The sequence below is a fragment of the Antechinus flavipes genome, chromosome 5, assembly GCF_016432865.1.
Source record: "Antechinus flavipes isolate AdamAnt ecotype Samford, QLD, Australia chromosome 5, AdamAnt_v2, whole genome shotgun sequence".
NCBI classification, from domain to species: domain Eukaryota; kingdom Metazoa; phylum Chordata; class Mammalia; order Dasyuromorphia; family Dasyuridae; genus Antechinus; species Antechinus flavipes.
This window is the reverse complement of record NC_067402.1, coordinates 62,541,848-62,556,338: the sequence shown is the minus strand read 5'-3', so window position 1 is coordinate 62,556,338 and position 14,491 is coordinate 62,541,848. Positions and strand designations below refer to the sequence as shown.

Genomic DNA, 14,491 nt, shown 5'->3' with positions numbered 1-14,491 from the left:
GGGCACAAAAATCAAGAATGAGATAGAAAAGTTTGGTTGGACAATAGTATTCTGAAAAAAATCTGGGGGCTTTAGGGGACTTCAAGATCAATATGAGTAAGTGATATGATAAAGCTAATAGGATCTTTGACTGCAGTAAGAGGAAACATGATTTCTAGGTATTAGGAGCAGGGTAGTACCATTATATTCTGCATCGTCTTCAGTTCTGGGCACCATGATTTAAGAAGGACATTAATAAATCAGAGAACTTAGAAAAGGGCCACTGGGATGGTGAAAGGCTTTGGGTTCATGTACTGTGAGGATTGGCTGAAGGCATTGGGAATGTTTAGCCTGGGGAAGAAAAGACCTTGGGGGGACAGAATATCTGTGTTCAAGTATTTGAAGAACAGTCATATAGACTGCTTATTCATTGGAGTAATAACTATCCCATGTTTGGCTCCTACAGCATCTATAAGGGTTGCATGGTTTACTGGAGAAAATGCTGAATGAACCCTCTTGATGATACATACTAGTTATATGGCCACAGACAAATAGCTAAATTGCATATCTTATGGTTTTAGATGTGGAAGAAATTTCTGAAGTCCAATGCCCCTCAACACTCCTATTTGCAGATGAGAAAGCTGAATCTCAGAAAAATTCAATAATTTTGCTAAGCTATGATTTCTGGACCTTTGATTTCCCATCTTTAAAATAGGAATGAGAATAATAGTTGTATTATGAATCATCATCATCATCATGATCACCATTATCAATAGTGTTCACTGGTATACACATATCTTTTCTTGATTTCTTATCTATCTCTATTTGCAGATGAGAAAGCTGAACCTCAGAAAAAATCAATAATTTTGCTAAGTTATTATTTCTGGATCTTTGATTTCCCATCTTTAAAATAGCGATGAGGATAATAGTTGTATTATGAATCATCATCATCATCACGATCACCATTATCAATAGTGTTCACTGGTATACACATATCTTTTCTTTATTTCTTATCTATCTCTTTATTTATCTATCTTGCTGTCTGTTGTGTCTAGTTTGAATTTTTTCATTTTGCTACAGAGAATTCCTGGGCAGGAGATTCTCTTTACCAATGCAAATTAGCACCTGCCTTATAACTTGTACTCAAAGTAATATGAGGCTCTGAGAGGTTAAGTCACTTTTCTATACTCGTCACGATGATACACATAAGAGATAGAACTGAAAGCCAGGCCTTCCTTACCCTTAGGAAAGCTCTCAGTGTAACACTGCCTCTCAGTGGCTTTCATAATAATTTTTGAAGCAGGATATCTGTAATTAAAGAGGAAGTGGCAAAACACCTGCATTTCAAAAGTGCTATCAAATGAGCCAACAAGAAAGGAAATGCTGAGAGTAGAATGATCTATTCTGAAATCATTTGAGTATGTCTTCTTATTTTTTCCACTAAAATTATGAATAATACAGGCTTGCAATGGCTTATACTTCAAACAGGAGGGGGTCAATATTAGAGGAAAATCAAATAATTGGGAAAGAGCCATCAGACTTTTTATTCCCCATACTCTCTATTTCTTTTGTGAGTTGGTTGACCCTTGATTAATTGATTTCCCCCTTAGTTCCGAAATTACAGAAGGTAAAAGGCAGGTAACAATGAGGAATTAAGAACTTGAACAATGTATAACACAATATAACATAACATAAATAAGTTATTTAATCAAATCTGAACATATTAGAGGGCTAGTAACCATTGGTAGACCAAAGATCAGTCACATTCCAGTTGTTTTCTAAAAACTGAGATAATTTCTCTAAGGGAGTGAGTTAAAGCAGGAGTAAACTCTGAGAAGTTTGAGTTTTATAAATGAAAAAAAAAGAAGGAATCCTTCTTTGCCTGGGACTATGTCTGGGGAGGAGATTTGAAGCTTGGCAACTTGCAGTAGAATTACTTGCCCAGCAGTAGACCTAAGAGGGAGCTGACCTGACTGGTCAGAACACCAGACCAGAGGAGTTGAAGTGGATCCAATGAGTTGAACTGTGGAGAAGGAGACTAGTTGAATGATTTGCCCAATAGAGTTATTGCCTCCAAGGAGAACACTATTATGTTCTCAAGACTAACAGGGAATACTAGGTCACAGTTCATTTTTTAAAAGAATATTACATATATGAAATCCAAATGATATTTGATGTTTTTGGATAAAGATCCTCTAAAACAAGGGCTTTATTTAATTTTTTTTTTATCTATAAGCATCAAAGAATTGATAAGTTGTCTTGGTTTGAGTCCTTTTCGTTTTCAAAACATGCTTAATTCTATTTAGCAGAGATGATTATGGACAGAATCACAATGAACTTAAACTGCTTCTCTGGAAAATGCAATTTTCACTGTAATTTACTCTTGAAATTCTTGCATGTGTGTCACATTTTAAAAAGAGAACAATTTTCCATGTGGAAATCAAATACTTTGATGTTCAATCAATGGCATTTCCAGAGTTCAACTGGCCAGTTTATTGGGGTTCTTGTCAGTCCTTGAAAGATATCAACCTCACAATATGAATCATAGGTTGGGTTTTGAGGGAGTGAGTGTTGATATACAAGTACGTATGTAGTTGACTATTTGTTGGTTCCAACTCACAAATTTGGACCCTGTTATAGGGATCTTTTATCTCAGTTGCTTTTTATGAATGAATCAAGCCTTGTTTTGTTCTTCTATGTATATTCTTCTACTTCATTTTGTGAAGGGTTGGGTGAATTTTTCCTGTTTGGATTCATTCAATATCTGTAACCATTTTTGATTTATTGGGGCTACTACTAGCCTTAATTAGAAAAGGTTTTTTTTTAATAGATTTGAATCTTTAAACTGGTTGATCTGTATTGACATTTCACTGAGAGTTTCTTTAATGCCACATGAAAATAGCTCTCTGAATTTAATATTTCCTTAATCAGGAGGTCCATGTATATACATTATGATCTGATCTCTTAGAGTCAAAAGCTCAGCTCCTTAGGAGATATCATGAATGAGCATCAAAGTATCAGGCTGGATTTTATTTGCTGGGAGGTAAGGGCATTAAAAAAATAAGTACACATGGGAATTCAGAGTCCCAAACAGAAGCATCTTTGTCCAACATTTTGAAGGAGGTGCTGTGGTAGGTATCAACCTATTCATTCATTGATTGATTTACTCAATTGGTTAATTATGTTAATATTTCTTGAACACTTAATCCCAGCAAAATAAGCACTTAATAAATGCTTCTTAAGTGATTGGTAGCAATATGAACTGTCTATTCTCTACCAAGTAATAGTTTGAAGAATCTTCCTGTATCCTTCTAGCTGAAGGTTTGCTTCTCACTTCAGACAACTTATGTCACTTGTCTGAAGAGATGGAAGAGATGGGAAATAAAACTGTTAAGTAGTTGGTCAATGACTTCCTTTCAAGCTCTTTCATCTATCTACTCATTTTTCCTTTCTGTGGTTCCATTAGTCCTTTTATTATTTTACTATGTATCTAGAAATACATAGTAAATAGTATCATCAAATAATGCTAAACAGATAAGATTAAATACTTACATTAAACATTTTTTCCCTCTAGGCAATTGGGGTTAAGTGACTTGCCCAGGATCACACAGCTAGGAAGTATTAAGTGTCTGAGGCCAAATTTGAACTCAAATCCTCTTGACTTCAGGGCCACTGAGCCATCTAGCTGCCCCTCATTAAGTAATTTTTTTAAACTTAGGTAAACACAATTTTTTTTTTTTTGGTCTCTTCATCTCTGTCTCTTGGAATCTTAATTCCTTCGGGCATGACCTCCTATATTCACTCAAACCAAGTCCTTTGCTCTTTCTTTGTCTAATTATTTGTTTTATTTTGTTGCTATCCTATCTATTCACCCAGATTCAGAATCTTGGAGTCATCTTTAAGTCATTATTTTTCTTTATTTTCTAAATCTAAGCACTGGTCAATTCGCTTATCTTTATTACCCAGTCACCACTCTACTTTAGATTTTCGACACTTTATGTTGCAATAATTTCTTAATTCTGCATTTTGTCTCAGCTCTTTCCTTTTGCCACCATAATGAAAAGCAAGACGGTGCAGTAGAAAGGACATGGGGTTTGGAATCAAAAATGGTTTCAAATTCTATCTCTGATACTAACTGTATCAGAACTTGGACAAAATCACTTAATTCCCTGGACCTCGGTTTCCTCATCTCTAAAATGAAGGGAATGGTTTCTGAATCAAGTTTGATCATGCTTCTCCCTTGTTTAAGAAGTGGCTCCCTATTGTCTCCAGGATAAATAATAAACTTCCTTTGTTTGCAATATATATTTGCAACATATATATGTTGCAAATTCAGTGATTCTTTGAATGACTAGAAAAAATGTGCCCATACATATGGAAAGAGTACATTCAAACGGTTTACCCATAGTCCTGCTCGAAATCGATTGATGCTGATTTTCCATGCTTTAGTGTACTTTAGTTCACTAATGACCTGAAAGAGTTAATGAGCCTACCTAACTACTTTACTTAGTGTTAGAGAGGAAATCATGGCTTTGGGCAGAATCAGTTCATTTAATACACAAATATAATGACCCCAGATAATTTAGAATTTAAATTGTTTGAGTAAACATGAATGACAAAGTTGAGTACTTAGCTAATCCTAGGCTTTGTAATGGAGTTGTAATTTACAAAGCAAAAAAGATGTGTTGGAAAAGTTACAAGGAAAAGCACTAGTTTATTTTCACTTGCTTAAACCATAAAGTAAATATGTTTTATCCAGGAGTTATGATTTAGAGATAAACTGACTGAAACTTGGAATAAAGGCTTGAGGGATATGAGTGTAGCTAAAGAAAGCCCGATCTCCATCATATGGACTTTTGGAGTCTATTGAAGACTATCTAGCTCAAAAAACATTCTCTCTACTCTACTCTTATATTAAGTCTCCTGGAAAGCATCCCTCTTCCCCTTCAGTGGGCTAAATCTGTCCAGAGAAAGCATTCAATTTTTCTGTATATACTTTCATCTTTTTTAGATATAATATATATATTATATATAAAGTATATAATTATTATATAATATGTGTTATATATAATAGTGATTTGCCCCCTTTCTTTCCACCCTTACACTCTATATAAGACAAAACCATGTTAATTTGTATTGTTTTAATGTAGCATTTGCAATAGTTTATTAGTAAAAAAGCAAACTAAGACTTTCCCATCTTTAAAGATATTGTCAACAAGCCCAAAATAAATAATCTTTATAAACCTAGAGTTTAAGAAAGTAAGGATCCCTCCAAAAGATCCATTGTTTAATTCTTGCAGGTTAAAGAATTGTATGTTTATGAAATATTATTATGTAATGAATTCTACTACCTTACCTTACTTTGCTCACTCGTATTATTTATTTCTTGGATTATCATATGTAATAAATGGGACAAAATGATGTAGTAAATGAAAGTGTTGCATTTTATCATCTCTGAGGTTCCTTCCAGATTTCACCATAAACCCATTTCTTTGACAAATCTAACTTTCTTCTATATCCCAGTGCTGCTATTATTCCAAATCAGTGAGGGAAACCTCTATTTCTTTTTCTCATTTTATATTTAAATTTTTTTTTTATTTCAAAAGGCTTAGTGTAGTGGGAAGTATAATTTCATTCCAAGTTGTTTGTAATTTGCTTCCCCTGAGAAATATATTCCTAATTTTAAAGGAAATGCCAATAAGAAAATTGGAGTTAATATATAGGCTATGGGCCATCAGATGAAATATATGTATGATCTGGCGAACATCCATTTAAGCCCTTGCCATCCTCCCATTTCCTCTCTTCCTTCTTTTTTAGAAGGACATCATATTCCAACTAAATATAAGGCATCGAAGTAATCCAATGTAATAACTATGAAAGTAACTAAAAGCTTTTATTACTTGATACTTCAAGCATCAACCCAAGGAAGGAACAACTTGTTCTTAACTAGGACATGTTCCTTTTATTGTTTGGATTGCAAATCAATTGTCCTCAGTGCAACATGGGGTGAAAATGGTTCTGCCATTTGGGGCCCCCGGGAAGATAAAAAATTGTCACCTGGCAACTGGCATGCTAATATGCACAGTCAGAAGGAGTCAGTGAAAGAGATGAAAACTCATAGGGAGACCAATTGCAAGATGAGGTTGAGCTGAACCTTCAGTGGCTAGATAAGGAGAAAATGCTTGAAGCTCCCTGAAAGCCTTAAGTGTTTTTTTTTTTTTTTTTGATTTGTTTGCTTTTTTTTTTTTTTTTTTTTGTTGTTGTTGTTGTTGTCGTCGTTGTTGGTAGTTTTTGTTTTTTTCCCCTGAGTTACTTTTCTGGGTTTAACATGGATGTATCTGCCTAAAGCCATAGTTAAAAAAGGTAAAGTTAAAAGTTAAAGCCAAGGGTAGATCAGGAGATCTAAGGGTATATGGTATATATAGTGGTATAATGGAGAGAGTGCTGAGCTTGTGGTCAGGAAGAACTGACTTTGAATTTGGCTTTAGATACTAGCTGTGTGACTCTGGTCAAATCATGTAACTTGCCTGCTTGATGATATTTCATCAGCTGCAAAATGGGGATAATAGTAGTTGTGAAGATTCAATGAGATATTTGCAAAAGTATATGTATAACCTGTATCAGATTACTTAAATTCTCAGAGAGGGAGAGAGGAGGAAAGGAAGGAGGAGGGGAATTTGAAACTCAAAATTAAAAACAAACAAACATTAAAACCAGTTTTTACATATAGTTGGAGGGAAAATAAAATATTATTTAAAAAACAGGTGCTTAATAAATCCTGATTTCCTTCTATCCCCAAGACCTTTTGAAGAAGCTTGCTAAATCAAAACTATTTTTCTAATAATTCTAAGAGATTTTAATTTCTGATGTGGTGAACATTGATAGATGTAATCTACATAAATAAAAGCTTTTGGGGGTTCCTCAATAATTTTTAAGAGTATAAAGAGCTCCAAAAAATTGGAGAACTATTGACCTAATGCAAAGATGGCTGATAAAGTATTCTCATTAATTTTGATTGTGTTCTAGATTTAACTCCAGTAGTTTAAGACTATTGATCAAGTCCTTCCTAGAACCAACAATTTAGATTTTGCAGTCCATGATCTGATTCCATCCTATCATTCCAATAAGTCTAGATGGGAGAGAGTATTAATTTATCAACTTCAAGTTGGGAAAAGCTCTTGAGGAGGTGGGGAATTCCTTATCCTGATTCCCTCCTGAAACATCATTGGTTGTCATTTCCAAATGGCATGTGTTCAATGACATTGTATCAGAACATTTATTCCTAAGTTCATGGATATCACTTCCATGCTGTGATATTTCAGTGGACCTTTGATACTAATGGTATCATTAGCCTTGCAGATGATAACCCTTCTCATCCTATGAGACTGTTATCTTCAGTCATCCATAATTTCTCCCCAGTGGAGCAATTCAACATCCTGGAAGATCTATTTTTTGTTGTGATGCGACTTGGGATATCATCAATATGGTTAACTCTTTCTACCTATGATCATCAGCAACTCATCTCTAATAGAGATTGAGTTGCTTAGGTATTGAGATGCTAAGTGACTTGCCAAGATGTGTCAGAGGCAGACTTTGAACCCAGAACTTCAAAGTCAGACACCAAATTCAAGCTTTTCTGATTCTATTGTCAGACCTGTATACTGTAGCATTGTACATTATGTTATTATATAATATTATGCTTTATATGCAATATTAAATGTTTTATAATGCAATATATTATGCCATTAGATTATAATCATTATATTACATATTATATAATATAATAAAATATACTATATTGCCTCAGCTTTATGTTATTATTAAATTCATAATGTATCTAAGATATATTAATATAAAAAATCTTATAATAAATATTCATTACCAATGGCCAGAAATATATCTTTGTTTTTTCCTCTTTTCTCTCTTAATCCTTACTTATTTTAAAATATTTATTATTATTATATTTAAAATTTATTATTATTTTTAGTTAAATTTTTTTCTCTGTCATTTTCTCTGCTATCTATTCCCCCTTTGTTTTAACTCAGTCCTTCAAACTTTTCTTCCTTCAAATAACTGCTTATCTATTATTCTCCTCCTTTTTTTGGGTCAGGTCCTTGAATGAATGGGAAGGTTTTTCTACTGAAAACCCAATAATTTTTTCGAGTAAAATGATAGCTTCTTGAAGACAGGGAATGCGTGTTTTTTTTTTTTTTTAATCACTGTATCCCTTCAGCCTAGAAACAAGATTTTGTTCACAGTAGGTGCTTTAAAAGTCTGTTGAATCTAAATTGAATGGAATGTTGGGAATGTTTTAATTTTTAGGAGAGTCAAAGAAAATACAAAGAAGTATAATGAACTAACTCTCCCCTTCACATATACTATCTGTTTCATATTAAGGTATAGAGTATAGAGAACTGGTCTTGGAGCTAGGAAGATCTGAGTTCAAGATCCATTTCTGAACCCATTACTAGCAGTGTTAAGACACTCAATCTGTCTTTACCATAGGCAAATATCTAGTTTATAAATTTCAGAAGAAGTGCCTTCTCACATTGGTAGCTGGGAGTTTCCTCATCCATGAGTTTCTAGTAATCAGTGATATCACAAGTCCAGTCTCCATCTATGATTATATGCAAGTCATTGAAGTTCACTGACTTTTTAGTTTTGTCAACTGTGAAATAGGGGTATTAATACTTACCTCACTTACCATATTATTTCTGTGCTTTTATTCATGTTTTTTAAAAATTTGTTTGGATTTTCTCTTCCCCTCTCTTTATTCAAATCCTATCTTGTGGAAGTTTTAAAAATAATTTTCTAAATATAATAACATTTTCTAATGACAGAATGAACTACTGTGAAAGGCAAATTCTATTTATAACAGGTTTTCCCAGAGTTATTTGGTTTCATTCCTTAATGAACTAAGAAAATCATAGAATTGATGAGATTTGAGGACATCATTTGCTTTTTGCTCAGTGTGTATGTGATCTGTAATCCTTCCATCATATTTACATAATTTCATTAATAAGATGATGACGACACGATAACTCCAATTTCACATCACCTGCTATTGCTGGAAGGCTCAGATGATGAATACTCTCTGTTTTGTATTAATGTAGAAGGAAGTCTTCCATTCAGTTAGGACTTTTGAAAGGTTCAGGGACACTGAAGCACATGGATGGTGTTCCCTCAGAGAGTGGATATTAAATATCATCCCAACATCAAAGCCACAAACACCTGATGTCAGTGAAGATTGAAAAAGGAGCAGTGAAGTACTGCTCCTGTGTCCCAGTTTCTATCTATTTTCTGGCCAGGCAGATTTCAATTTATTGATGTCAGTGGACAGGGATTGGAAATTCATGCTTACCTTTCATCACATTTGATCAGAATCACACTGTCTGTTCCAATCCCCAAGGCTGCAGCTCCCTTCTTTACTGAAAAGTGACTCTGAAAAAAGCATGTTTATGATCAGTCGTGATTTAATATTCAATTCGCATCTCCCTGTTTTCTATCTATTCTGAACTCTGCTAGGTCCCTCTGTATCCTTGAATGACTGAGAGTATGTGACAGTTTTCAGTGAGTTTTTTTTCCTAGGAAATTTCCATGACCCTGAGGAAATTCAGATGACCTTTATTTCCCAACACAAGACAATGACTCCAAACAAATCTTGCTTTTAAGATTTAATAATATGCTAACTGGATCCAAGAAGTTATATATTTCATGACCAGACACACAAACACACACAAACCAACCCCCAATTTTGCCACTGGGAGAACCAAATCAATTTTTAGAGACTTCAGTGCAATTGGGTGTGCTCAACCAAGGAGAAAATTTGGCCCTAAGCGTAGCATACATCATCCCAGTACCATGAGAGGGGCCAGTCACTTCACAAGTGACTTCTCAGATGAAGGGATTTCCAGCAGACTAGAAAATGGGGTTGGAAAAGGCATGAATTTATTGGCTACCAAGGAAACTGGACAAAAGTAAAAGTCACTGATGCTAAAGACCAATTTTTGAATGAGTTTTGGCTTGTGACTCAGAATCTGATTTTTTATTCAAATGGTTGTAATAATGCTATAATTTGTAGAGCCCAGAAAGGCTAACTTAAGCCTAGCTGTAATGCATCTGCCCATCAGCCTTTCACTATTAACTACAGATCATTAAGCTGTCCAAAAGAAGAGCTGTTTCCCCAATTTAAATCTTCATGACGTTCCTGACTGGAATTTTAAGTTACAGTTCCAAGAGGTGTTCTTTCCTTCCTTATGCCTACATTTAGCTCTAAGAATGCCTGGCTTTGCTATTCAAGGTAGGCTGTCACAGCTAAGTCTTGAATTTAACAAAGCAGGAAAAAATCACATTTCTACTATAGTTGGCAGTAGTGCATAATTAAAAGGCCAAATTCTGTCATTAAAAAGTACTGTTTAGTGGGGGAAGAGTGATAAACAGGACTGTTATTCCCAGTTTTAAGTTCTTAGAGGCAGGAAAATATTATCAAAATACATAAGAACTCAAGAGAAAAAAACAAAACAAAAATAAAACTTAATTTTGGAGGGTTTTAAGAATCTTTTCTAAAAAGTACCCTTTATATTGAATTACATCTGATATTTTAATTTATGTTTATTTATATCTGATGTATGTTTTGACCCAGAAAGCAAAGCATCAAAGGGGAAACTACTGCCCATAATTTGTTAATAACTGGGAAAGTGCTTAGAAAATGCATGTCAAAGGGAGCCAGCTGCACTCCAGCAAGCATGAACGTCTTGGATAGCTCACCTCAATGAAAAGGCTTGAAAATATTAAGCTGTAAAATGGCCAATTTGTGATAAAGAAGAGATCTAGTGCACCTGGTCAATGGGAAGAAGAATTTTAATCTCTCTAATAAGAACAAATGGGTGCTCTCAAAAGAAGACCAATTACTTAGTATAATTGATCATTGTGCAGAATAATACAAATTGGAGGAAATAAATACACATAGAAAAATAGAAAGCTCAGAGATGGAGGAAAGTATTGGTGTTGGAAATGGACAAAGGAGAAAGCAGAAAAGAAAAAAGAGAGAAAAATATTCAACGTTGGCTTAATTTTTCAGTAAGGGAAAGAAAAAAAAGACAGAGTTATTGAAAGTCATTCAGAGAAATGAGAGACCTTTCCTAATGCACTGTAAGTAAAAATATACATTCTGGAGGTCTCAGAGGATTAACCAACAAGGAAAAGCCAAACCATACAGGCAACAAAATAGCCTAACTCTTTCTTCTCTGTTCTTACCATACCTGGAATTTGTATTTTGTTCTAGGTATGGCTTTTTCTAAGAAATATTGATGAAAAAGTATATCAAAAAGAAAGAAGTCATGTTGGTGAAGAGACACCAAGAAGTAGTTGAAGGAACTAAGACTATTTATCTTAGAGAAGAGAATGATACGGGAAAACATGCTGGTTGACGTCAAAGGATGGCATATGAAAGAACAAGCATGTTTTTTCCTATGGCACCCAAGAGGGCAGAGCAAACCTCCATAGATAGATGTTACAAACAGTCTGACCATAAATTAACAGAAAGAAAAGTTGTTTCCAACAATCACAATTGTGCAATAATGGAACAGAGTGTCTATTGGGTTTGAGCACCCAGTGAGCCTTTTTTAGAACTGGATTTAGGGTGAAAAGTCTTGAATTAGAATCCTAATTCTGCTATTTGTGTGTCTTTGGATAAATCATTTAATCTCTCTGGGTGCCATTTTCCTTCATTGTAAAATGAATAGGTTGTACTGGGCATTCCTTCTTTTCTTTCACTTCTTTTTTCTCTCTTCTAACCAAATTTCTGATTAATTTTTTTTGTTCTAACTATATTTGATTGATTTTTTTTCAAGCAACAGTATATACTATCTGGAAAATGGAGGCTTAATAATGACTAATTTCTGTGATTTAAAAGAAGATTCTTTTGGAAACCTGGATACAGAAAATCTGGATATAATACTTGGTATAAGTTTAAATTCCACAGAATGAAGATGTAATGACTGTGAAGATTGTATTCTAATAGTAAAGCACGTAATTCCATTTTTAGCTGCTTGAGGAAGTTAAGGAAATGAGTGAGCACTTGTCAGCTTTGTGTAGTTGGGGGCACTGTTGCTGAGGAGGGAAGATGGAATAAGATGACCTCCGAGGTTCCATTCAGCCTGATGGCCTGGGAGTGCAGAGCCTATTTCTCATCCATTTAATGGAGATAATAAATCTTCTCTCCCTTCTGAGGCCAGTAGGAGAATAGGTCAGATTTGTAGAGAGCTCAGAGAGAAACCATATTGAGCCAGATTCTCTTGGTATGTCAGCTTCTCCATCCAGTCTATAATTTAGGCACTTTGGAAAGCTACATTAACAGTTTAAAATCATCATTTAGACTAGGGATTTTAACTGTATCTAAGCAAAGTTTTTTGGGTAATACTATGTTTTTTTTTATGCTTTTAAAAGCATTACCTGACAAATGATGTGTAAATTTTTCACCAGCCTGTCAAGAGGTCTCTGACACAGAAGAGGTTAAGTCCTGACTTAAATCAAGACTTTTTATGATCAATTGCTCTGTCTTGAAGCCTCAAATTGTTTGGTTTGGGGACTGAGATCTCCTTTTCAGGGCTCAGTCCTCATATGCTTAGTTCATTGTCAATACTCATGTACTGACTGACTTGTTAAGATCAATTTGTCCCCTTTCCTCCTAGTGATTTGCAGGTCAAAATTACCTCCAGCTTTTCCTTCTCCCATTCCATCCTTTTCCTTCCACCTCTGAGACTTTTTTTAGTACTTTTGGGAAAATGAAAAATAGTTGCCCGTGTGGGAAAGGTTAGCAACAACAATCTAGATAAATTATAGTTTCAGTTCACTAAACCCTCCTCCAATGGACTAAATAAGTTATTGCAGCATCCTAAACTACATGATTTGCAAGTGGGGTGAATCTTATCCCCTGGAGAGTCTGGCTCATTAAGTTCTAATTATTGTAATTCAAAAAGAATATAGCTTGTCATGTTCCCAAAAAGATCAAAATAATTCAGAGTAGACAATACTAAGAAAGAAAGGAAGACGCGGCTGTGAAGTTACTATTGGTTTTCAGACCAGCACTAATTAGCAATCTGTAGTCACCTATTGGAGGTTGTACCCTAAATATATGTTAGAGCAAAAGATAACTTTGACTTGGACTTCTCAGCTCCAAATAAGAAGACAGCTGAAGATTTTAAACTAGAATGGATGCTTATAAGGGAACTGGACAATAAGCTGCCCTGAAATGAAGGCTTGATGTAAAGTCAATGTAGGTAGGTTCACATTCTATATCTGATATTTGCTATTTGTGATCTTGGACAAAACATTTCTGCTCTTCCAGTCTCAGTTTCCTCATTTATAAAATAAATGGGGTTGGGATAGGTATCCTTCAGTACAGCTTTAAATCTCTGATGCATAGTCTATTGAATTGTGATAAGCACCTAAATGAAAGAGCAATCTCTGGAGGAGTGTGTTGGCACCTGCTCAAGCTTAGAGAGACAGTCCTTAAATTTGGAGAGTGAGCATTCACACCTTGGAAAATGGCAAATGCTACAAACTGGAATTTAATGTTTTGTTTTGTTAAATGTCTAGATATAAGAAGGTAATAGGGAAAATATTAATAATGTAAGTGAAACTTAAAATTATGTCATAGGCATATTCCCCTTCCCCCAGAGACTGTTGTTAAACATTTACATAAACATAAACATAAAATGTGCCCTTGTCTAAATTAAAATTATCATTTTAATTTAATTATAAAGTGTATTATAAATATACTAAAAATTATACTGCTTTGAAATTCCTATTAAATTCAAATTTTACCCAAGTAAGGTAACAATAAACTACATAACAGCCATTTTTACCTTACTGGAAAGGATTTTTAGATCCTTTCCTGAGAAAAACTTTAATAGTAGAGAAAGGGTGAAGAAGAGGAAGGGAAGGGAAGGGAACATTCAAGCACTTGAGGCTGGAAAAGGGGGAACAAAATTCCTGAGAGGGAATACCTAAGTTTGGCCAGTTCTAGTCCCAACTCGATCACTAATTAGCTATGTGCCTTTGAGCAAGTTTTTCCCTTCTCCATTATTCAGTTTCTCACTTAATATACTAAGAATAAGAGAGTCTCTAGGGTTCTTTACAACTCTAAAAGTCTACAGTTATATAAACTTCAATGAATTTATGTCTTTCAGAGCCCAGTGGAACTGCCATTCTTTTCTGGCTTAAAAGATTTTACATTTGGAGATGCTTGGCTAGAATCAAAACTCTTATAGAGCATCATCTCCCAAGAATAATTTTTCTAAGTCAAAAAAGGCAATAGTAACCATTTTCCTTTACCTCTTATCCCTCTGAACCCTCATGAAAGCTCTTAATGTAAATGATAAAGACCAATCTCTGCAGAGCCTCCCAGAGAGTATCACTGACTCAGTGCCAATACTCAGTTTCAAGGAGAAATGGAAGCAAGTTAGAATTAGCTTGTAAAGTTGAAAGCCAGTTAGTTAACTATGGTAAT

General features: G+C 34.5%; 1 protein-coding gene across 1 annotated transcript in view; it reads right to left on the bottom strand.

Annotated features, from left to right (window-relative positions):
- Positions 1-14,491, bottom strand: part of GAD2 (glutamate decarboxylase 2) — an 83,540-nt gene that overhangs the window by 45,397 nt on the left and 23,652 nt on the right. The window contains exon 8 of the mRNA XM_052000633.1: positions 9,341-9,420. Coding sequence (XP_051856593.1) covers positions 9,341-9,420 — 80 coding nt within the window. The remainder of the gene's footprint in view (positions 1-9,340; positions 9,421-14,491) is intronic.